The sequence below is a fragment of the Hyperoodon ampullatus genome (assembly GCF_949752795.1).
Source record: "Hyperoodon ampullatus genome assembly, chromosome: 10".
Taxonomy (NCBI): domain Eukaryota; kingdom Metazoa; phylum Chordata; class Mammalia; order Artiodactyla; family Ziphiidae; genus Hyperoodon; species Hyperoodon ampullatus.
The window spans coordinates 42,683,709-42,709,193 of record NC_136923.1 but is presented as its reverse complement, the minus strand read 5'-3'; the positions used below and the strand labels follow the sequence as shown (position 1 = coordinate 42,709,193).

The 25,485-nt window shown below is 51.3% G+C and overlaps 1 protein-coding gene across 2 annotated transcripts in view; it reads left to right on the top strand.

Moving 5' to 3' along the window:
* Positions 1 to 8,139: 8,139 nt before the first annotated feature.
* Positions 8,140 to 25,485, top strand: part of LIMD1 (LIM domain containing 1) — a gene marked incomplete at both ends in the record, with an annotated part of 67,924 nt that continues 50,578 nt past the window's right edge. For both annotated transcript variants that reach the window (XM_079713060.1, XM_079713059.1), the window contains one exon: positions 8,140 to 9,526. In XM_079713060.1, coding sequence (XP_079569186.1) covers positions 8,140 to 9,526 — 1,387 coding nt within the window. The remainder of the gene's footprint in view (positions 9,527 to 25,485) is intronic.

Here is a 25,485-nt window from a genome sequence, read left to right as displayed (position 1 = left end):
TGTCCAAGCCCACAGAATGTGCAACACCAAGACTGAGCCTTCATGTAAACTATGGACTTTGGGTGATAATGATGTGTTAACATAAGTTCATTGACTGTAACACATAACCACTCTGGTGCAGGATGTCGATGGTGGAGGAGGCTATGTGTGTAGGGTCAGGAGGCATATAGGAAATCTCTGTATTTGCCACTCAATATTTCTATGAAATTAAAAATTGTACTTCTGAGTACACAAAAGTGTACTTTCCACTCAACTTAAAACGGCTCTAAAAATTAAGTTTATTTAATTTTTTTAAAAGGACGTGTGGTTATTATCTTCAGGCTGCACCCAGTGGAGGTCAATTCCTAGGTGGGAAATTCGTGGATTCACAGACTTAGGTGCAGACTGACATCATTCAAAAATCACTCGAGGTAGAGAGCAGACATCCAGGGATCAAATCCCAACTCATCTACTTACCAGCTGTGCATCCTTGGGCAATTTACTTAACCTCTGTGAGCCTCTGTTTCTCCATCTGTAAAATGGAAGTATAATGGAATTTATTTCAGAGAGCTGTTGTGAGGATTAAATGAGATAATTTATGGCAAACTCTTAGCTGGTGCTCCATAAATATCAGCTATTACTAGCATTATTGTTATTCAGGGTAGTATTCATTCAACTGTAACTAATGAGCAGTATGCAAGGTACCAAGGTAAACAAGGCAGAGCTGGTTCCTACAGCCACAGAGCTTACAGGCTAATCCAATCCTCCCTCTAGACACACAGGATGTTGGGAACAGAAGACACAGTTCCCATTCAGGCTTTGCAGGCAAGCACCCACTGATATACACACCCTGGAAGCAGCTTCAGTAGCCACGTGATTTCTTAGGTGATTTTGTTATGAGAGGTGATGTGGCACAGAGCCGGGCTGCCTGGGTTCCGATCCCAGATGCCTCCTAGCTGTGGAATTTCAGGCAAGTTCCTTACCTCCTCTGTGCCTCAATTTCCTCACCTGTATAAAGGAGGGGATAATAGAAACTATCTCATGAGCTCTTGGGAGGATTCAACACTGTAATATGTAGAATACAGAGAATGGTGCTGGGCAAAGCGTAGGTGCTATGACGCTTTTAATAATCGTTCTTGTTATGACTCATCAACGGTTCTAACCCTGACCCCAGTGAGATGGCAACCAGCAGAAAACAAGGCAGAGCTCCTTGTTGTCGATGAAGAAATCCAGGCAGCATGGTGGAGTTCTCAAGAATATACCTGCCTTGTGGGTGTTTATCCCACGGCTATGCTTGCACAGGTGTGGTATGGTTTATAAGTCAGTCATGGCCACAGAATACGTAATAGCAAAAGCCTGGAAGCAGCCTAGATTTCTGTGAATAGGAGACTGGTTAAGAAATCCATGACTCACCCAAAGACAGAAATATTAGCCCTCTGAAAGAATGAGGCAGCTGCATGTGAAATGATATGAAAAGATTTCCAAGAGTATTGTTAAATGCAAAAAGCAAGAGGCAGTGCACTTTTACTTTCTGTGTTAAGAAAAAGAAATGTGCGTGCCTGTGTACTTTGGTAACATGCCGGTGGTTGTCTCTGGAGGGGCACTGGGGCTCAGGGGCAGGAGGGACTCCTTTTTCCACTGGGTGCTCATTTGCACCCTTTGAATTTTAAGCCATATACATGTATTACTTTTTTTTAAAAAAGTAAGCAGACAATTGGTGCTGATTCAAAACTCATTCCAGTTCATTGTTCTGTTAAACATATTCCGCTGATCTCCGAGCAGATGGCCCAGGAGGGGTTGGGCCAGGGCCAGGGGGCAGCCTCCCTCCCCGTGGGTGTGTGGGGAGCCACGTGGGGCCCTGTGGCTGGCACATGCCTGCAGCTGGTTTTCCCGTGTGGCGGGAGGCCCAGGGTGTGGGACTGAGACTGGGGAAGGGTGGGCTCCAGTAGCCTGGCAGGGGCTGCACACACAGAGCAAGGTCATGGTCCTAAATCTGGGTCTGGCCTGGGCAGCTTTCCAGGGGAGACAATCATGAGACAAAGCCTCGTTAGAAGCACCAGGAAAGGGCCTTCATCGCAGCTGCTTCTCTCCATTCATGGGACAATTCCACAGTGAAACTTGGGACCAGAAAAGCCTAAGGCTCAGGAAACAGATTTGGAAGGACCAGGGCTTCCTGGCCTGTTTGAGGCATTGGTGGGATGGAAAGAGCCCAAAGGAACCTGGGTTCTTATTTCTTCATCCATTTGCTTGGCTGAAATACAAAGATTCTTTTCAGAGCTCTCCCTGAAGTAGCCCTCCAGCTTTAGGACACACACAGCATTGTGTGCAGGGACATTCCCTGTAGCCAAGCAAAAGTGACAGAGAGGCCCTTTCAGTTAACTGCAAAATAAGCAGGGCTCTGTCCAAAGACGGGAGCCCTTTGCCTCCTGGGCCCCCTGGTAACTCATAGGCTGTCTAAGCACCGTTTACTGCCTACAGCCTATTGGATGAGTGTTTTTCAAATGCCATTTAGTCAATAATTCTTTATACACATTTATATAAAAAACATATGTATGCATGCAAACAGATATTCTTAAGTCCAATATCCTTTATACTTTCAAAGACACACACCTACAATTCTATGTAGTCATACTCTTGACTAGCAAGATATATGATATGCGATGCAGATCAAATATTTGGTACAAGGTAATCAAACAAGATCTGCAGAAGGTTTGCAGTGACATATAGTTACAAGAGTAATAATACAGCCTCCTTTTTTTGCTTCTCTGAATCTGGGTCACCATTAAGTCCAATTAAGTCTTTCCACCTATAGATGGTAACATTTGTACTCCCTTTTTTGATGTGGCTCATGCATTCACTTACCAAGCATTTGGGGAACAGTGCCAGGCACTGTTCTGGGTTCCTGGGATATAGCGATGAACATAATGCGCAAAGATGTGTGGCCTTGTGAAGTTGGCATCCTGATGAGGAGACAGCCGTTCACTGCGGTGGCAGGTAGGGATGGGGATGGATAGAGGGGCATCCAGACTTCCCAGGGGAGTGAGTGTTGAGTGGAGACCTGAGGACTGTAAGTGAAGGAGTCATGGGGATATCTGGGGAGCAGGTTCTAGGCAGAGAGACCGCAACTCTCTTGCCCACTCTAGTTACGCTGCACTCACTTGGCAAAAGCCAGCCCTGGTTAGACCCAACTCTCCACCTACTCCACACCCACATCCGTGCAGCTGAACCTCCTCTGGAGAGACACGTGCCCCATGCTGGCTGGCCTCGTAGCAGTTCAGGCCCAGGATCTGGGGTGGGGAGCACAGAGGAAGCTTCATGCTTCCATCACAAATGCTTCTCCAGCCCATTCACTCTCTCATTCCCCTAGACGGCCAGTTCCCAGCAACAACTCCCTGGCCTCACTCTCAGCTAACTCTCTTTACCTCCTATCCCGCTGAGGAAATTAATCAGAAGAGCTACGTACCACTCCAAGATGCCAACACCTTACACACTTACCGATCAGATTATTGCTCAAATCCTTGCTCTTTACGACCATGGAAGAAATGTGCAGGGGAGCCCAGCCCCCCTTTGCTTCTCAGGCATGCCACTCCCCACATCCTCCTCTCTCTCTCCTATATTAGCAATCCTTTCCCCGGCCACTACCTCATTCACATCTGCATAGAAACAGGCAGTACCATTTCCCGTATTAAAAAAAAAAATTTTTTTTTAAAACTCTTAGTGGCACTTTTCCCTCCATTCCACTTTACCCAACAAAACTCTTGGGAAGAGCTGTTCAGATGGCTGCCTGTTTCTAACCTCTCTCCTTCCTTGTGCTCTTCTCCAAGTCTTTGCTCAGGTGTCACTTTCTCAGGGAGACCTTCCCTGACCATTGTATTGAAAACGGCACCCCCTCCATATGTCCTCTTCCCAGCTTCATTTTTCTCTGTAGCTCTCATCACTTGCTAAGACCCTCTATAAGGCATGTATCCATTTTGTTGATTATCTACTCCTCCCCCCTACTGGGATGTAAGTCCAAATAGGACAGTGATGTCTGCTAATTTGTTCAGCTGTCTGCCACATCCCCAGCACCTGAAAAAGGGCCCAGGGCATCAGAGGTGCCCAGCAATGTTTGTTTGGTGAATGAATGAATGCATGGTAAGGGGTGGGCGAGGAGCGGCAGGGAAATCACTGCGACCGGAGCAGACTAAGCAGGGGGGAATAGGGGAAATTAGGTGGAAGGGGTGGCAAGAGGCCCGATCACATAGGGTCCAAGGGGAGGGTCTTACTCTAAGTGTGGTTTGGGACGCTGCTGGAGGGTTTGGAGCTGCGAAGGGACATGATCTGATTGATGTCACTGAGACTCTGGAGCCGGTCAAGGTGAAAATTCCACATTTTGAGAGTGTGCTCATGGGCAGGCAATTTTTACATCCTCGTGCTCATGAAAATAGACTTCAAGGAAAACAGACTTAAAGGAAAGTTCTGTGTTGATGATGGCTTTTGTTATATAGAAATGGCTTTACAGGTAAAATAGAATGTAGGACATTTCTCACTCAGCAAAATGCAACACAACAAAACAAAACATTGGTAAGCACTTACACAGAACCATCCATGCTCACCTACTTACTGATAAAAATATTTAGCTCTTCAGTATGTTGCTTTTTAAACAGCTGGTGTGCAAGTATTAACACATTTTTTGAGATATTAACCAACAGACATTTCTGAGCATATGGTACAGGCAAAACTGGCCTATATTAAATAACCACAGCTGGGATTCTAAATGTTGGGCCCAGAATTTGAAAATGTCTCTGCCCCTTAAGCATTAAACAGCAGCAGTAAAACACCCAGCAGTCTCCTGGCGACGTCTAGCATTTCTAAGTACCCTTTCAGGCGGTATACTATGTGGTCCAGTGCTCATGAGATGCCATCTTTATAAGCTGTTTAGTAAAGGTATAAGGTATTCGCTAAGAGGGGACAAGATAGTCTGGCCAGGAAATATGTGGATTGTGGGTTTAGGTCTATGTGTTTAGTTGGTGGAGTTGGTGCAGCTGCTTCTAGAATTGCAGTGGGAGTGGGGAGTAAAGTCCACAACTCTGAGCGTTCCAGGCAAGCCAAAATGGGGGTATGGGGGCTTAGAAGGGGACCAAGGATGGTGGGCCCCGGCAGCTGCCAAGCTAGGACGAAAAGAGAAGACTGATTCTAAAGAGGTGCTGGCTGGTGTTTATGGTTCTTGTACCAGGGTCCCAGCTATTATAACTGAGCACACAGGAAGCTGGCTCTGGGCTTGCTAGACTTTGCAGGGGGGTGGCTGCGTGTTCCCAGTGCTTCGTTAGCTCCTTCCCCAATAGTGAGGGTCAGGCAAAGCGGGCCACAGCCTTCCACTTTGATAGATGTCCTCACCCCTCTGGGCGTCAAGGGTCATTGCCACAGTGCTTCTAGGAAGCTCAGGACTTGGGACTCTAGACCAGTGGTTCTCAAGTGTGGTCCCAGCAGCATCAGCATCACCTGGGAACTTGTTGGAGATGCAGATTCTTAGGCTCCACCCCAGAGCTGCTGAATCAGAAACTCTGGGGGTAGGTCCCAGCAACCAGCGTTGAATAAGCTCCCTAAGGAATTTTGATGCGCATTGCAGTTTGGGAACCACTGATATAGACCAGTTCCAGGCGATGCTGCTGCTGCTCATTCTGGGACCATACTTTGAAAACCAGTGTTCTAGAAATTTCACAAGCAAATCACTCAGGTAGGTTATGAGTAAATCCAGTTATTAAATAACAAGTATTACTGAATACCTAAGGGCTGTTTAACAGTGATTGCCTCTGTACAAGGGGATTGTGGGCAACTTTTAAAAGTTGATGTATCTCTGAATTGTTCAAAGTTGTTATTATAAACATGTATTACTTTTGCAGATAAAAAAAGATATTTTAAAAATATAAATACCTCATTCTAGTATAGTTCTTTAGAGTCGTGCTTCTCAAACTTTACTGTGCAAACCATTTAGGAATCTTGTTAAAAATGCAGATTCTGGTTCAGTAGGATGGGGGCGGGGAGGCAGGGCTGTGAGATTTTTCAACAAGCTCCCTGGTGATTCTAGTCTACTGGCCCACGAACCACACCTTGGATTTACAGAGTACAAAGCACTGTCATGTGTATTACATTTTTTGTTCCTTGTTACAACCCTGGCAAACAGATTCACTAATTCACTTATTCAACCATTAGGTACTACAACATACATATACTGGACATAAAGATATGGTCTAATGGGGTGGAAAACCAACCAACCACCAAAAAACCCACATATAAACAGATAAACAAATATAAATAGTGATCAGGACTGATCAGGAAATAAAGAGGGTGCCGAAAAAGAAGGGCTGTAGGAGGAGGTGATTTTGGCAGTGACGGTAAGGATGAGCCACGGAGAAGTTCAAGGGCCAGCTCTCGGTAGACACCAGGAAGCTCCTGCAGCTAGCAGGCAGGGAGGGAAGACCCCCAAATCCGGACGGGGGAGGGGGTGGAGGCAGGGCCCGCCAGGGCAGGAAGGCCGTGGTATTGGGCCGATTTCAATCCAAATGTGGGGTAAGCATTGAGGGTTTAAGCAGGGAAGTGACTGGTCTGGTATTTGCCTTGGGATCACGCTGGCTGCTGTTCAGGAAATGAAACCTCTCCAGGGTCCCCTCGGAGGTGGTGCAGGGAGTGCTGGGCCATGCGAGGGCGCCCAGGAGTCAGGCCTGGCGCCCTCAGAGTCGCGTGGATCTATTCGGGGGGGTCAGGAGTCCCCTCGTGAATATCGAGCCACCAGGGCACGTGTTTTTATTGCCGCACAGAGGACCTCAAATAAGCGCGCTCCGGGCAACAACATGACTTTTAATCCCCTTTCAGAGGACTTGGGCTCGCATCCACGCTTTGCTGGTCACGATGGCATCTTGGACACTTCCCCCTCGGTGCCTCAGTCTCCCTTACCTGTCTAGGAGGACTTGGACCAGCCCACGGGTGACACCCTGGGTCGTCAATCCTGCATCCCCGTGTAGGGGGGAGGGTATGGCTGGGGCAGAGGCGGCACAAGGGGTTGGCTTCCCACCCGGGAAACTGAGGCACGGTGGGGAGAGAAGCGCGCGCCCTCCAGACTCCCGCAAACTCCAAGCGGCACGTCTCGTCTCCACGCAAGCTGTCCAGGCCGCCTGCCAGCCGTCTCCACGGAGTGGCCCCCGCCCAGCCCTGCCCGAAGACCGGAGCTGGGCCGGGCTTCTCAGGGGGCGGCAGTGGCGGCGGGGAACTCGGCGCCATCACTGGGCTCGAGCGCTGGAAGAGGCGCGCGGGACACACCTCCAGGTTCCCCAGACCGGTCGGGCGCGGGCCTGCCTAGGGGCGCCAGCCTCTGCGCGCGCCGACCCCGCCCCTCGCTGGCGCCCCCGCCCCTCGGCCTCCTCCTCCGCCTCCGCCTCTTCGCAGGCCCGCGACGTGCCCGGCCGGCGACCGAGCTGCAGGGACGGCGTCCGGCGCGCTCACTTCCGCGTCCCGCCGCCCTCCGGTCCGCGCGCGCCCAGCCACCGCCGCCGCCATCGGACAATAGGCCGCCCGCCCGGCTGCCATGAACTTCCTGCCGGGGCCCGGCCGGCCCGTGTGCCCCGGACCCTGATCCCTCTCCGCGCCGGCCAGGATCGCAGCTCCGCGCCACCAGGGGAAGCAGCGGAGGACCGAGCGCCCGGGACGTTCCAGTGCCTCCCGCCGCCGCGCCTTTGCTCTGGCCCGGCGGGTACGCGGCCTCTGCGCTCTTCGCTCTGAGCGACTTAACCCCGTCCAGCGGCTGCTGCCTTGTTGTGGGTTTCCGAGTTTGGTTGATTAAGGAGGATGTGATTTTTACCCCCCTTATTTCTTTTTCCTTTTATGATTTGAAACAGAGAAAAGAACTCACAGCCAGCTCGGACAGCGAAGTGCCACCAGCTGCCCCCACGTGGACACCTCCGAGAGGAAAGGGAATTGGAAGCAAACTTGGTGCAAGTGACTTTGAGGCCTCACCCTCGGCTGGACTCTAAGGCCTAGGGTCATGACTCTCATGCTGGGCAGGTGGAAGGCTTTACCTGTCCTGGGCTGGACGTGAGTCTCTGCCCTTCGCCAGCACCTCCACCGGCCCACCTCCACACACTCAATACCCAGCATCTAGGCTAGGCCCGGACACTTGTCAGCAACATGGATAAGTATGACGACCTGGGCCTGGAGGCCAGTAAATTCATTGAGGACCTGAACATGTATGAGGCCTCCAAGGATGGACTCTTCCGAGTGGACAAGGGTGCAAGCAACAACCCGGAGTTTGAGGAAACACGCAGGGTGTTTGCCACCAAGATGGCCAAAATCCACCTGCACCAGCCGCACCAGCTCCTGCAGGAGGAGACCCTGCCCAGGGGGAGCCGAGGTCCTGTGAACGGTGGGGGCCGCCTGGGCCCACAGGCCCACCGGGAAGCTGATGGGGGCAGCAAGGTGACGGGGGATGGTGCTGCGAAGCCTCCTCTCGCTACCTCGATAGTGGCCCCTGGGACAGCCACAACCATCGTGGCTGGGCAGCCCTCGTCCCCACCCCAGGAACAGAGGACCAAGCTGTGTGTCCGTGGCGCGAGGCAAGGCAGCCAGGACTGTGGATACAAGGAGAGCGTGGCAAGTTCTGAGATGTCTGCTTTCCATCGGCCGGGCCCCTGTGAGGATCCTTCCTGCCTCACCCACGGAGACTATTATGACAACCTCTTTTTGGCAAGCCCCAACTGGGGCGATGAACCAGCAGTGTCCCCCAGCATCAGGCTGGGTGTAGGAAGTGGGTGGTCTGGCACGCCAGGGAGTGGCCCGCCACTGTCCACACCCTCCAGGGTCCATCACCTATACCAGCAGCAGCTTTCCCCTAGCTCCAGCAGGTCATTGCAGAGCAGCCAGGATGGTGGTGTTGGTGGCCACAGCAGTGAGAAGCCAGCAGCTCTTTGGACCACCGCCTCCTCCCAGCGAGTGAGCCCTGGCCTCCCTTCCCCAGGCCCAGAGAATGGGGCCCTACCGAGACCTGCTCAGCCCAGGACCCCTTCTTTCTCAGCGCCCCTGGCCCTGAACCGCTCCAGTCAGGGACCTCTTCCAAGAACAAACTCGGGGGTAGGGAGTGAGGTTTCAGGCATGATGCCCAAACCCACTGTGGACCCTCAACCCTGGTTCCAGGATGGCCCCAAATCTTACCTTTCTAGCTCTGCCCCTGCATCCTTGCCAGCCAGCATGGACAATATGCAGCTGGGTGCAGTCCCTGGGCCGGGTCCCAAGCCTGGCTGTACAGACCCTGGCGTTGGTCCCAAGCTCAGCCTTGTCCATCCAGTTATGTCCACCCTGCCTGAGTTATCTTGTAAAGAAAGTCCGTCTGGCTGGTCCTCTGATGGCAGCCTGGGGCCTGTGCTCCCAGAGAGCCCCGGTTCCCCCAGGGTGAGACTGCCCTGCCAGACCCTCATCCCGGGCCCTGAGCTTGGACCCACGGCTGCCGAATTGAAATTAGAAGCCCTCACCCAGCGTCTGGAGCGTGAGATGGATGCTCACCCGAAGGCCGATTACTTTGGTGAGTGAGAGACTGGTGTGATTGCCCATGGTGGGTGATGGGGTCCCTGCATTTGGGCATTTGGGGGAAGTGCCCCCCACCAGGGATGCTGTAACTCTCCTTGAGTGGCCTGCCTTTTTGTGTGTGTATGTGTTCCTCTTTCAGCTGCTTCTGCTGAAACTTGAAAAGAAACTTGCAAGTATCCCTAGGCAGAAAGCGGATCTTGCAGCTGGGGGTTACCCATGTGTGAAGGGCAGGATTACTCATGACTGCTCCCCCAAAAGGGAAATGCTGTGATTTTGGATTTCAAAGGTTTTGGGGGTGACTTACAGCCTCTCTCAGTGACTGGCTCAGGCAGGACTTGAATGGGCTTCTTAGGTCCAGGTACCCCGTGAGTGTTCCATCTGTAGTTGGCTTGGCCAGGTGGCTCTGGCTGTTTGAGGACCAGTGGTCGGGCAGGGGCTCTCTATGTCTCCCTATGTGTGCGCATGTCTGCCTGCAGGTTTTGTGTTCAATTCAGGGAGGTGAAACACTGACATGGAAGGCTTTGTTCTAGAGCAGTAGTTCACAAAGTGTACTTTGGACCCTTAGCCTGGGAACTAGTTAGAAATGCAAATTCTTAGGCCACACCCCAGACCTACGGCATCAGCAACTGTGGGGTGGGACCCAGCAATCAGCATTTTCACAAGCCAGCCCGGGATCCTGACGTTCTGGGAAATTTGAGGCCTGTGCATTAGGTGCCTTCTAACTCAGGAACACACGCCCCCCGCCCCGCCCCCCACCCCCAGCTTCCAGCTGGCAGCCAGGTTACACCCATAGTCGTGGCTCCCAAGAGGATGGAAGATGCTTCTTGCTGGTTTCACTCCAACTTGCAAGTTTTGTTTTCTTCTCTTTTAAAGCCACAAACTCTTGGAGACTGCTAGCTTCAGCTTTTTTCTCCTCACAGGGTTTGGAGGCAGCAGGAAAGCAGTGATATGCTTCTGTTGAGTAATGATGTAGCCGTCTCATAGGAGAGCTAACTAGAAAGACAGCCTACTCTTAGAAGAGTCTGAGGGTTGCTTTTATTTTATTTTATTTTTTCATTTTTGAACTCTGCACAACTGAGGTCACGATTTCCCCACATGAGGCCTGTGAACCGTGGGAAGCTGAGTGCCGCTGGAGTGGCAGCTCTGCCAGGCAGGGTCCGGGAAGGCCCTGGACAGGGAGGGTGACTGGCTTGCTCCTTTCCGTCTACCTCATTCTGCGTCAGTGAGTGATTCTGTCCCAAGGTGCTTGGAGGGATGGGGTCCGAGACACTCAAGCTAGTACTGTGTTCTTGCTTCTCATGAGAGCCTCGCGGGAACAGCTCTCACACCACCCTGGGCATTCACAGGTTGGGGTGACTGTTTACTGGCTTATGTTTTAGGGCACCCTCTTACTGTGAACTGTTTACTGGTTTATGTTTTAGAGCACGTAGCACCCTCTTACTGTGAACCATCTCTTCTCCTTTACAAATCCCCCACTTGGGGAATAATACTTGGGTGGAAAAACTGGGTTTTTTAGTTCAAACTGTTGTTGAATTTTTTTTCTTCCAGTTTTATTGAGATATAATTGACACAGCACTGTATTAGTTTAAGGTGCACAGCATCATGATTTGATTTACATGCATCACGAAGTGATGATCACAATAAAGTTAGTGAACATCCATCATCTCATATAGGTACAAATTAAAGAAATAGGAAAAAATACTTTTTCCTTGTGATGAGAACTCAAGAGTTACTCTCTTTTTTTTTTTTTTTTTTTTTTTTTTGAGGTACGCGGGCCTCTCACTGTTGTGGCCTCTCCCATTGCGGAGCACAAGCTCTGGATGCACAGTCTCAGCGGTCATGGCTCACAGGGCCAGCCGCTGCTCGGCATGCCCGGACCGGGGCACGAACCCGTGTTCCCTGCATCGGCAGGCGGACTCTCAACCACTGCGCCACCAGGGAAGCCCAGGAGTTACTCTCTTAACTTTCATATATAACACACAACAGAGTTAATTATATTTATCATGTTATCCATTACACCCCTAGTACTTATATACCTTATAACTGGAAGTTTATACCTTTGACTGCCTTTGTTCAATTCCCCCTCTCCCGCTCCACCCCCTCCCACCTCTGGTAGCCACAAATCTTATCTCTTTTTCTATGAGTTTGTTTTTGAAGTATAATTGACCTACAACACTATGTTAGTTCCTATTACACAACACAGTGATTCGGTATTTCTATACATTTCAAACTGATCACCACGATAAGCCTAGTTATGGTACGTCACCTTACAAAGATAGTAAGTAGTTATTGACTATATTCCCCACACTGTACATTTCATACCCGTGACTCATTTGTTTTGTGACTGGAAGTTTGTACCTCTTTCCCTCACCTATTTCTTTCCTTCCCTTCCCCTCTCCCCTCAGACAACCACCTGTTTGTATCTATAACTCTGGTTATGTTTTGTTGTGTTTGTTCATTTGTGTTGTTTTTTTAGATTCCACATACACATGAAATACAGTATTTATCTTGAATTTTTAATTCAAGCTCAGTAAACAACAAAACAGCAGTTTTATTTTTTCAGGGAGGCAAGTTTATACACTGCCTCAGAGCAGAGATACTGGCTAACACTAGCCATTCATTCAGCCCATGTTTATTGAGTGCCTACTTTGGGCCATGGGGTACATAACCAATGGGACAAACAGAAACCCCTGCTTCCCCAGAGCAGACAGTGCAATAGAGGGAGACAGGAGATGAACAAAATAAAGAAGTAAGTATGAGGGAGAGAAATAGGAAGAGGAGAGAATGGAGCCTCCGGGCAGGGAGTGGCAGGGAGGTTTCTGGTTTTAAATCAGGTGATCAGGGAAGATCCCATCGAGAAGGTGGCACTGGAGCTAGGCTTGAAGGAGGCAAAGGGGTGAACCCTGAGTCCGAGTCTGCCCAAGGATAGGGCGTTCCCAGCAGGGCAGACAGCAAGAGCAGTGGCCCTGGGACCTGGGCTGTGCCAGGCAATGTGCTAGACACTGTTTAATTTACTCATGTAATCTTAGGAAGCCCATTTCACCAACCTGGAAACTGAAGCTCAGAGAGGTTAGATTATTGATCCCAGGTCTCACAGGGGGCACTGGGTGTAGCTGGGGTCTGAGCCCCACAGTTGGGGCTCCCTGCCCATTCTTCTAACCAGCATTGCCCAGCTGCCTCCCAAGCACAGATGTGAAAGCCTGCTTTATTTATCTATTTATTTTTATGGTTGTTTTTTCCTTAATTGAGGTGAACTTCCTATAACATAAAATTAATCATTTTAATTAATTTGGAATTAATTTAAAAAGTAATGAGTGGCATTTAGCGCGTTCACTGTGTTGTGCAAACACCACCCCTATCTAGTTGCAAAACATTTTCATCACCCCCAGAGGAAACCCACCCCCATAAATCAGTTGCTCCCCAATCCCCCAACTCTCCCAGCCCCTGGCAACCACCAATGTACATTCTCTCTCTCTGGCTTTACTTATTCTGGATATTTGATATAGAGGGAATCATATTTAAGTTATTTTTTGACTAAACATTACATTCACATGGAGAAAATTCAAAAGACGCAAAAACACATAGAGTGAAAAATTAGTCTCTTTCTCACCCCGGTTTCTAGCCGAGCATCCTGGTGTGATGAATGTATGTGTGTGTGTATCTCTGTGGGCCTGCTGTCCACCTGCTCTTTGCCTTTCCCTCTGAACAGTGCGTCTTGGCAGCTGTTGTGCATCAGCACGCGTTGAGTTGGCTCAGTGTCACCCTCTGTGGATGTGCCCCGGGCCACGTAAGCAGCCTTGTGGTGGACTTCAGAAGGGCCAACTGCAAGGTGAAAGCCTAGCTTTGTGACAGACTCCTGGGGGCGGGGCGGGGAGTAGGTTGCACGGCTGGGGGCTTTGTGGCCTTTAAATGTTGCCTAGTTGCCCTCCGCAGAGGTCATGCCAGGGACCCCACTGTGCATCATATAGGAGAGGGCCTGCCCCCACCTGCTTTGGCAGCTGAGCTTCCAGCCACTCTAACGGGACTGGCCACGTGGCCAAGGAGGACGTCTGTCCTCTGAGCACCTGGCCATCAGTATGTGGCCCAGCCCTGCTGTGGGACCTTGAACAAACTGTCCCTTTGAGGCCTCCCCGCTCATCCACAGTACGAGGCTCTTGGCTGGTTGAGGGGCTCACATCGGCAGATGTCTTTCCCTTCTCTAGATCTGGTGTTATTTGAAAGATTTTGTCTGTCCAACACACTACATTTATTACATAAGGATGAAATTTTACTTCTAAATAGAAGAGTATCTATTGATACAGGGCTCTTGCCAGAGAGAATCAGGGTAATGTTAACAGTCATCATCGGAGTCGATGTAATTGTAGCCAGAAGCAAAGCAAAGTGGATGTTTGGGTTGGTTACCTGGACCTCTTCCTGGGCATTTGACCTTGTGGGAAGAGCTTGTGAATCCCTGCTACCACCTTGGAGGGCACTTGGGTTTGAAGACACCTCAGTGTCCAGTTATTGATCAGCTTATCTCCGAGGACTCTTCTGGCACTTTCCAAGGCCAGGTCTCTGTGGCTTCGGGACAATTTGGTCCCAGGGAGGCATTTCTTCCCCCTCTTTCTTCTCCCATGTTCCTCTGTGGCCTCTTTGTGTCTTCCTGTCCTTGAGGAAAGAGTTAAGAACAAACTCTTGATGCTTCTTAGAGAACACTGTTGGGTTTCCAGCTCCCTGGGCCTTGCGCTCAGAAGATGCCCCCCGCCGCCCCCCCGTGTGGTTGTTTTCACACCACTGTGTTCCCTGCAGAGGAAATGAAGAGGCCCTCGTGCCGTTTGTTTACTCTCGCCCGTCTTTTCTTTCACGGTAGCCATCTGTCCTCTTCACACTGGTCGTCTCCCCGCTTTCTAAGGAAAAAGGACACAAATAAACCACCTGCCACAGGCTGGGTTTCCCGGGAAGCTGACTCTGAGACAGAGTCTAGTGTGCAGGGGGCTGACTAAGGGTGCTCCTGGGACCCTAACTGTGGAGTGAGGAGGAGGAAGCAGGAGTGGGCAGGGAGGAGCCCCAGCTGCCGTGCGGGCCTGACAAGACTGGACCGACCCCAAGGGGTGAGGCTCCCTCCTGCCCCCCCCAGTGGCTGAGCCAAGACTCCTTCAGCGAAGGGATCTCGGTGTCCACCACATCCCCGGTCCCGGGCAGAGAAGACCCCATTCCTGGTGACCTTGGCCATGATTTTAACCATAGTGACGTCTGTTGAGCGCCTGTATGTAACCTTCACAGCCAGACTCCGTTATTCTCTGTTGGCAGTTGAGAAACCAAGGCCGTGACGTGCTCAGGACCACACAGGTGTCCGCAGTGGTGCTGCCACGCCAGGTGGGGCTCTGACCGCTCTCACGGGAGAACTAGGTGGTCTTTCGGGGCTGAATTGAACGTTCTCCGTTTGCCCCTCCAGATTCGCTCTCCGCCCAGCTGCTGTGGGGGCATCAGTGGCCTCCCTGCCCTTTCCAGGCCTTCTTCCCCATGGTCAGGACTGTGGACCTGCAGCCCCCGGTTCCTCCCCTCCCTGCTGTGTGTGGGTCTGGGGGACCAGGCACTGCTAGTGCCGCCCAGAAGAGCCACACTCTGAGGCACCAGCGGGGTGGCGAGGCAAGAGGAAGCTGGTTTCAGGGTCTCTGTCACCCAGCAAGTGGATGGACGGGCCCTTCTCCACCTGCATGGAGAGAGAAGCACCTGGCTCTGTCTTTAGTTTTCCTGTCTTGGGTGGACATTCCTGCTGCAGTATTTGAACTCAGAAAACTGCAACGGCAGACCTGCCTTAGCCTGAGAGCCTGAGAACAAGCGTGACTCCTTCTGGGGATGGTCCTGCCCTGCCAGGGACCAGGGAGCCTGTCACACTTGATTTCATTTTACTAGCAAGCAGGAGGTGAAATAAGCAGTCCAGACAAGGAACCTGTAAATGTCCTATCTGCTCCCTCCCATTGGACAGTCTCTTCAACATCGAGCTGCCTGTTGTCTTAGTGACCTTTCAAGCACATCTTATCTGACTTGATTAGCAACAGATGCTTGAAATGTGGGGCTTAAGTCCAGCCTTGAATGCAAAATTGCGGGTGATTTTCAGAGCATTTGTCATATAAAAGGAAACAACATGGGCCAATCCTGTAGAAGAGGGGCCCCTCCAGAATTCAGGACAGGGGCCTGTGTGCACCCCAGAGGCCCTGCTTAGCCCCCAGATATCAGGCATTGCAGTAAACCCAAACCAAGTGCTGAAGTAGCAGAAGTGGGCAGAAGATCATTAACCACCTGGCCCTGTCTGAGTAGCTGGCATGACCAAGTGTGGGAACTTCTGCCCACATTCCTTTTGGAGACATGGTGCCATAATTTGGACCTGCTGAATCCAGGCTTCTATAGCCATGGAAGTAAATTTCTGATCCTTTGGTAACTTTTATAAATGACACTCAAGAATCCAATTCTGGGCTTCCCTGGTAGCGCAGTGGTTAAGAATCCGTCTGCCAATGCAGGGGACATGGGTTCGAGCCCTGGTCCAGGAAGATCCCACATGCCGTGGGGCAACTAAGCCCATGCGCCACAACTACTGAGCCTGCGCTCTACAGCCCACGAGCCACAACTACTGAAGCCCACACGCCTAGAGCCCGTGCTCCACAACAAGAGAACCCGCCGCAATGAGAAGCCCAAGCACCACAACGAAGAGTAGCCCCCGCTCACTGCAACTAGAGAAAACCTTGTGCAGCAACGAAGGCCGATTGCAGCCAAAAATAAATAAATAAAATAAATTTATTTTTAAAAAAAGAATCCAATTCTGCCTGTCTAGCCTAGACGGTGTGCACCCTGAGACATGGGGATTCCCAGCTGTTTAGAAATTGGGTAGCTTATGTGCATGTTTTTTTGTAGGCCAGGTAATCTTCCCCTCAAAATCAGGAAGGTATATATTTAAATTTTTTTTTTTTTTTTTTTTTTTTTTGTGGGCCTCTCACTGTTGTGGCCTCTCCCGTTGCGGAGCACAGGCTCTGGACGCACAGGCTCAGCGGCCATGGCTCACAGGCCCAGCCGCTCCGCGGCATGTGGGATCTTCCCAGACCGGGGCACGAACCCGTGTCCCCTGCATCATCAGGCGGACTCTCAACCACTACGCCACCAGGGAAGCCCTATATTTTAAATTTTTATTGATGTATAGTATACATATATTGTAGATTCTCACAAAGTGAAGACACGCAGCACTCAGATCAAAGCACAGAGCACGACCAGCACCCAAGAAGCCCCCTGCGTGTGCCCTCTTACAGTCACCACTACCCCAGGGAGAGTTGTGACTTCTGACTGCAAACATGAGGGGTTTTTAAAAAAATATTTATTTATTTATTTGGCTGGGTTGGGTCTTAGTTGTGGCACACGGGATCTTTCTTTTTTTTAGTTGTGCACGCTGGATCTTCAGTTGTGGCACGCATGCGGGATCTAATTTCCTGACAAGGGATCGAACCCTGGCCCCCTGCATTGGGAGCACGGAGTCTTAACCACTGGACCACCAGGGAAGTCCCCAAACATGAGTTTCTGAGCAATTGTGTGGTTTAGAGTAACTTCTGAAACCTTGAGATAATTAAAAAACCTCTCATGGCAGGTTTTTGGATGGATGGAGAGCGCGTGGCTGATCCGAGTGCAGCTGAGGCTGGGCCAGCAAGGAGTGGGTGCTGTCAGCAGGGCCATCCAGCTCACTCTGTACCGGTGGCTGCTCCTGTGTGGTCAGTGGTCGGGGCTCCAACACTGTTTTGGTCCTCTGTGTTCTCTGAAGGGATGGACTTTTCATCATACGCTTTAGCCCTGTCCCTACTGCCCGCTCTCCCCACAGGATTTCTCTTCTGAGATTTCGGGGTAGGGGGACGATCAGCAACCCCTACAGTTCATTCAGAGTGATTCCTCTGTTCACTGGGTCCACATGTCGGCAAGGCGCGCTTGTCCACTCCCCGCTGTGCTCTTAGCACTGGGCTTGGAAGGACACTGGAGGGTCAGACTCAGCCCTTGCACTTGGAGTGACAGCCACTCTTCTGTCACACCGGCCTCAGGCCTGCACTCGGGGTGTCCCCCCAACCCCGCCGTGATCACCGGCTTCTGTCGCACTGGCCTCGTTGCTGGTCCCTGAGCTTATGGAGTTCTTCCCCACCCCAGGGCCCTTGCCCTTGCTGTTCCCCAGCCCACGTCCTCTGGCCAGCACGGTGCTGCCCCCCTGCCATCCCCCCCGGGGCGGCAGGTCTCCAGCTGTAGCGCTGGCCAGTCCTGACAGCCGTTTCCCACGGCAGCTGCCTCATCCCATCAGGCTGTCTTTCTGAGGTTCTCCCTTCTCGGAATGTTTCTGCTCTGTTCCTCTGTGACCAGGAAAAAATGTCTTGTTTTTTCCATCTAATTTTCCTGCTCTTTCCATTCATAATGCAAAACATCGAATTGACCTTTAGACGTGACTATTCTTGCCAGAGGTTTTTTTTTTTTTTTAAAGTTATGTTTCTTTACATCTCTGGATCTCCTGCTCAGGAGAAGGAACTGTGGAAGAAATGCATCAGGTGTTTGGGGGTGAAGCAACCAGCTGTTCTGGGCCCGAGCCTACCAACAGCCCCAGGTGTGATGTGGGGCTGCTCGCTCTTCCTCTGTGCTGAGCCAGGGCCACCTCTGAGGGCTCTTCCTAACCCAAAGTGCTCTGGCTTTGGGTACAATCGGATGCCTGATTTTAACTGATCGAGTAACAAGGGACTGGGCAGCAGTATTGTCCACAGTGGCGAGAGCCCGGAAAAGCAGAGGGCTGAATGGTCTAGCATCTCATCTCCCTTCCAGGCCTCTACAGAATTAAAAAACAACTTTTTTGTTTGTTTAGTTACAGTTACATTTTCAGTTGTAAGCGGTAATCATTTTTACTGTAGGTATTCTGGAAAATAACATACAGTTAAAACAACCATGAATCACTGACATGCCTGCCACCCTTAGAATAATCAGTGTTAAGAGTTTCTGCAGAAAGTTTCCAGTCCCAAGTAGTGGCCGGAGCCCGCGGTGATGCAGGCTGCATGATGTGCTGTGGTTCTTGGCTCTTTGGCCAGATGTAGAAGCGTTTACTGAGCTAGAAGCCAGTTTGCTCTGTGGTGTGTCTGATGAAAGTGAGATTAGGAAGGACTGAAGATTTCCTGTAGGAAACAACCACACTTGGGGAGCCACTGATATTACGGGGGTCACCCACCCTAGAGCCCTTTTTTTAAAAAAATTAATTTTATTTATTTATTTATTTATTTTTGGCTGCATTGCGTCTTTGTTGCTGTGCGCGGGCTTTCTCTAGTTGCAGCGAGCGGGGGCTACTCTTCGTTGCGGTGCGCAGGCTTCTCATTGCGGTGGCTTCTTTTGTTGTGGAGCACGGGCTCTAGGCACGTGGGCTTCAGTAGTTGTGGCACGAGGGCTCAGTAGTTGTGGCTCTCACGGGCTGAGTTGCTCTGCGGCATGTGGGATCTTCCCGGATCAGGGATCGAACCCATGTCCCCTGAATTGGCAGGTGGATTCTTAACCACTGCAGCACCAGGGAAGTCCCTCTAGAGGCCTTTTGAGACTCTCATTCTAATTAAACTTGGGGTCCCTAGTGTGGGGGACAGTTGGGAGCACTGGCCATGGGGCTCACTGAGCTTGTTTTTGTTAGCATATCCCAGGACATCTCTGAGGGCTCTTGCGGTACCCTCAGCGTTTCTGGGTCTCAGGCTTGAAATGGGACAGTGGCCTTGGGGCCTGGCACTGTCAGGGCCCCAGATCGTGGGGCTGGGTGGTTGTCTGTTGAAGGAATGGAGGGGCCTCAGTTAGGGCGTGGAGGGGGAAGAGGAAGGGATGTTTAGCCGGGGTTACAGCTCTGAGATAGTTTTGCTAAAGTTTACGGAGCAAGTTGCTCCGTGTCAGGCACTTTGCTAATCATCTCACACGCATTAACTTGTTTAATCCTTCCAACAACTCTATTTTATGATCCCCATTTTATAGACGGGGAAACTGAGGTACACAGAGCAGAACCTAAGTAACCTGCCTAATGCATTTATGAAGGAGCTTTGCTGAGTCCAGGATCCTGACCGCCATGCTGCGCTGGCTCGGAGCTCCTGGGAGCACAGTGGCTTTCTGACAAAGGGACCCCAGAGGGCATTGTGGCTATGAGTAAATCAGGCCTGAGGTCTCCCACTTCTCTGGTGGAGCAATGAGGAAGGCAGGCCGTGGATGGCTGCCCAAGCTGGCTAGAGGGGCGGATCCCACTCTTGCAGCTAGGGGTGCACCCAGGTTCATCTTCAGGCCACGAGCCTGGGCTTGTACCAGCCCCTCCCTGCCGGGCAGTGACAGAATCGTGGAGGCTCAGAGGCACATACATGGGCCGCGTAGGGGCTTTGACTGCCCACAGCCCCGTGGCCCTTGACTTTTCCTGTTCCCCTGAAGGGTGTTGGTTAGGGCGAGTGGGCCATGCCCTCGGGGGTGCCTGTGTGACACCCCCAAGGGTTGTGGGCAAGGACAGGGGTGTGCCAGCCCACACTTTCCTTGGGGGCAGCTAGGGTGCCTTGGTCTAAGGATCAGTATCAACCCCAGGCCGTGTGCGGAGATGCTCAAAACCCAGCGTTGGACGAAACTATGCTCAGAGTCCATCTGGCAAACCGAACAGAAACCTTACCCTAAAACAAAACAGGCCTCCAAAAGTTCCCAGGCGTGTCAACTGCAGGGTAGTACTTGTCACCAAATATTTATATCCATTTCGGGTTTTGTTTTTCATCTGGCCCCTCCCAGGGAAACCAGCTGGACACAGAATCTCAGGGTCACGCTGGAAGGCTGGAGACTCTCTGCCTGAGTGTTTCCGAGGGAGTATTTTAGATCCAGGTTATTTTTAAATTTTGAGAGCCACGGTGTTTAGGCTTGGCCAAGTTCTTCCCTCATCTGTTTTGTTCTGTAGTTCGTCTCTGTGTGTCCCAGGGGAGCGTGGTCCGGTTACTCCCGGTCACTGGAAGTTGGTCAGGAGCATATCAGGGCCTCTACCTTCCTTCCCCCACGCATGTCTTTGTAACACATTGAAAGTTCTGGAAGCCTGCCATGATGCTGTCTGTCATTCAAGAGGAGGGGACTTCAGTTCAGCGTGGGTCTGTCCTGCCACTGATCCTGGGAGGTGTAGTGACCCAGGTCATTCGGGACGTCGTGGACAAGGCCCCCGTCTTATAATGCAGGCCCTGAGTCGGGGTGAACCCATCACAGCAGGCTCTGGGCCCAACTGCATGTGACGGTCACCTCAGCACGTTAAGACAGTAGCAGATTGGCCTTTTGCTGCCTAGAGCCTGACAGTGGCTTCCCTGTTCTCCCAAACCTCCCCATGAGCTGAGTTAATGGTTTCCTTTCAGCAGAGTGGAGCCAAGTCGTGGCCATGTTTGCTCACATGACGATCAGGGCTGGCCCCAGGGAGAGGGGTAGAGGTTTCCCATCTGCTGAAACATCGCCTGTTCTGTTCCCCTCTCCGGCTCCTTAGTTTGCATTGCTTCCTGCTGGTGCAGTAAGGTAGTGAATTTAGAGAGAGATAGATTTCAGGGCTGGGCCCCAGGGCGCTTGCTGACAGAGTTGTTGTCACATGGAACATGCTGGCAGCAGGCTCAGCAAGATGCAGGCCTGCCTGGCGATGCTTGAGGGCTGTGCCGGCTTGGACACCCTGCTTCACTTTGCTGCCCTTGGTTTCCTCACCTGACAGGGACTGGAGGTCCTGTGCTCCTTCTAATTCTGTTTCCTTTCCTGTGCTCCGAGCCTCCAGAGCCACTTTTGGATTCAGGGCTGTTGCCTGGGAGGAGACTCCTGGCTCTGAGGGTGACAGTGTTTGGAGGCAGGACCTGCTTCAGACACTGTATGGGAGGCATGCGGGCATCAGTTGAATGGAAGCTGGTCCCTCATTGGCTTGCAGAGAAACCAGCAACAGAGCGCAGAAGCCCGGGAGGGAAGGACATGGAAAACAACAGACATGCCCCAGGCAGCAGGCCAGTGGGTGGTGATGGCAGGCGCTTCTCCTGGTTGGCCCACCAGGTCCCTCCATGAGATCATGTCCCAGCAGAGGTGACTCCAAAATGCCCTTCTCCCACTAATAATGCTTGGTCATCATCGGCCTTGCCCATGAACTCAGAACTCTATTCTTTTGGGAAAAAAAAATGGACACTATGATAAAGCAGCCCTTAAGAAATAAGGAAAGTGAGGAAATAAAACCAAACACTGATTTAGTGATAAGATTCAATACACAAAACACAGGGCCTGGTCTATAGAAGTTACTCGTGAACTATTTGTTGAATGAATGAACCATGGCGTGTATTTCTAATGTTATGCAATCAGAGTAAAAAATCAGAATGTTTTAGTTACAATGCCCGTGGGCTGAGACGCAGTGGATGCTACACAGTTTCTCTGTCACTTGTTCCCGGTGGTAGCTGTGACGCGCTGTGCTGATATCTGTGCTACCTCGTCTGAGTAGAAGGATGAGCTTATTGGGTGGTCAAGGACTTGGGTGACATGGCCGGTGGCAGGTGGACTAGTCTGTAAGCCTGGAGAAGTCCTGTTCCCCAGGGCAAACTTGAGACATGACCACATTTTGAGGAGGAGGGGATTTTAGTAGGACAGCATGGAACCTGGGTGCATCTCTGGATGGTTTCTTGTCTTGCTTGGCTTGGTGGAGCTTTGGAGGCAGTCCTGAAGCAGGGGTTGTGGGCGTGAACCTTGAGTGGGGCACTGACTTTCCAGCCAGGTTCCCAAGGCTCTCACCGACCCCAACCCCAGTCCTACCCAGACCCTTCCCCCACCTCTGTCCATCACCACTTCCAGTTCCAAGCCCAAATAGCGTATTCCCTCAAGAGCCATTATGGATCGCCTACTGTATACAAGACTGGATTAGAATTTGTGGGGCTTCTTTTGTGCCAGACTTATTGCCTAGCCCTGTGCTGGGTGTGGGGTGTCTGTGCTGGTCACTGTTGTACCCCCAGGGCCTAGGGCAGTGCCTGGCACACAGTAGATGCTCAGTATGTACTTGAACAAATGGCGAACGCCCTGGCCAGTGGAGGGAAGGGATGTTCCCTGATGCCCTCCTGAGTGACAGTGCTTTGAGTGGGGTGTTACCCCTGTGGTGGGCACACAGCGCCAGGCTGGCTTTCCACATCCCTCACCCTGACTGGCAGTTACTCGGAAGAGCTTTCCTATGTGTGTAGAAGGTGTCTCGGGTAGCTGAGGAGTGGGGGCCTGGAAGAGGTTGGGATGCCAGGTTTGTCTGGGTGGAAACTTCACCGAGCTCCAGGGACCAGCTAGCTCAGCAGAGTCCTGGGGAAGTTTGGATGGCAGCAGGGAGATGTGCTGGCAGATGTGTTCTTAGCTGAGCAGACATTCCTGTTACACTAAAAACCAGAATTTGAGGGGCTCTTTGTGGGAATGAAAAGCCATATAAGACTGTGGGCTCGGGCTTCCCTGGTGGCGCAGTGGTTGAGAGTCCGCCTGCCGATGCAGGGTACGCGGGTTCGTGCCCCGGTCCGGGAAGATCCCACATGCCGCGGAGCGGCTGGGCCCGTGAGCCATGGCCACTGAGCCTGCGCATCCGGAGCCTGTGCTCTGCAACGGGAGAGGCCACAACAGTGAGAGGCCCGCGTACCGCAAAAAAAAAAAAAAAAAAAGTCTGTGGGCTCTGGAACTGCCCTGGGCAGACTGCTCAGCATCCTCATGCCTCAGCTTCCCCATTAGGAAAATGTGGATATAGTTGTTGTGAGGACTAAATTAATTAGTACAATCTGTACTGGCCAGTGCGGGAGCCACAGCACAGGAGGCTACTAAGCACTTCAAGAGGTGGCTGGTTTGAGTTGAGCTGTGCTATACATGTGAAATATACTCTGGAGTTTGAAGACTTGGTATAGGGAGAAAAAAGTAAAATACCTCCTTAATATTTTTATACTGATCGTATGTTGACATGAGAATACTTTGGATATGTTGGGCTAAGTAAAATACATCATTAAAATTAGTTTCATCTGTTTTTACTTTTTAAGCGTGGCTACTTGAAAGTGTAAACTGACACGTGGCTTGCATTATTTTTCTGTTGGACGGGGCTTTGCTACATGAAGCACTTAGAACAGGCTCTGGCATGTGGTGATCATTTACTGGACAAGCACTTACAGTTAGTATTTTCTCAGAAGTATCAAAGCACCTTTACCTTTTTCCATCTGAAAGCCAAGCTCAATTGATTCATTCAGACCCAAAAATGCTTAAACAAAAGGACTGTAGTTTGTCCAAAGGAGACTGACGTCATGATTGCCACCTGCACCCCCTGAACAGGCCCACTGAGGCTCATGTGTATTCTGATGGAGGAAGCAGATACTCTGGGGTCTGAAGCTGGTGTCTGCACAGGGCATGATGAAGCAGGCGGTATCTGCAGCTGAGCCAGTTTTCCGGGACCTTAAAAGTCCCCCTCAGTTTCGCAAGTACAGGCAGAGCATCCAAAGAGATCACCCATCCCGCCTCTGTAGTTAGAGAAGTGTTTCCTGTCAAGAGGTGGGAAGTGGGCCCTTTGGGATTTGGCCCCTCTGGGGGCCCCGCTGACAGGCTGCCCACCCCATGAGCCTCCAGCCAGGCTCTGGAGGCCTCGCCTGGGCGTGCAGGAGAGTGGCCAGATCAGGGTGGCTTTCCAGGCAGCTTCCAGAGACCCAGTTATCTGGGGCTTGTTGTGAAGTAGCTGAGGCTTCCCTCTCAGGTGGTGGGGCTCAGATGGAGTCCCTTTGTTGGCCAGACTTACAGGTCAGTTTTAGAAGCCCAGTGGACAGGAGACGGCAGCCCCTCGTCTGCCCCTGGTCCACCTGTGGCTGCCACCCTCGTTACTCATGCCTGACAGTGGGCGTGTGGGTGTGCGGAGGGCAACTCTGCCCAACTTTACAGCCAGAGAGCAGAGGAAGCCAAGGGAAGGAAATAACATACAGTGAAATAACGTGTAGTTCGATGAGTTTTGACAAACACATGCACCCGTGTAACCCACACTCCTATCAAGACAGAGCAGTTCCACCCCCAGAAAGTTCCCTCCTGCCTCTTCCAGGCAGTGTCCATCCCCAGGCAACCCCTGTTCTGATTTTTTTTAAATCATTTATTAGTTTTGCCTGCCCCCAAACATAATGTAAATAGATCCATGTGGTATTCATACACAGTTGATCCTCATTATTCACGGATTCTGTATCTGTGAATTTGCCTACTTACTAAAATTTATTTGTAACCCCAGATCAATACTCACAGCACGGGCTTCCCTGGTGGCGCAGTGGTTAAGAATCTGCCTGCCAGTACAGGGGACACGGGTTCAAGCCCTGGTCCGGGAAGATCCCACATGCCATGGAGCAACCAAGCCCATGTGCCACAACTACTGAGCCTGTGCTCTAGAGCCCGTGAGCCACAACTACTGAGCCTGTGCTCTAGAGCCTGCGAGGCACAACTACTGAGCCCACATGCTGCAACTACTGAAGCCCGCACACCTAGAGCTCGTGCTCTGCAACCAGAGAAACCACTGCAATGAGAAGCCCGCACACGGCAACGAGGAGTAGCCCCGGCTCGCCGTAACTAGAGAAAGCCCGCACCCAGCAATGAAGACCCAAAGCAGCCAAAAAACAAAAAAACAAATATAGCACTTTGGTGATCATTTGGGAACGTGTAGAGCGGCAAAAAATTTGAGTCACCCCACACATGTACCCGGCTGAGGTTGATCTGGGAGAGGTTCTGCCTGCTTGTTTCTGCTCTCATATTGTAAACAAGTGTCCTTTTCATGGTCTATTTAGTGCAGTGTGGTTTTTTGCATTTTTGTGCTCTTTGCTGATGATTTCTCTGTTTAAAATGGCCCACGTGTAAAAAAATGGTTGAAGTGACATCTAGTGTTCCTAAACTTGAGAAGGCTGTGATGTGCCTTATGGAGAAAATACATGTGTTAGATAAGCTTCCTTCAGG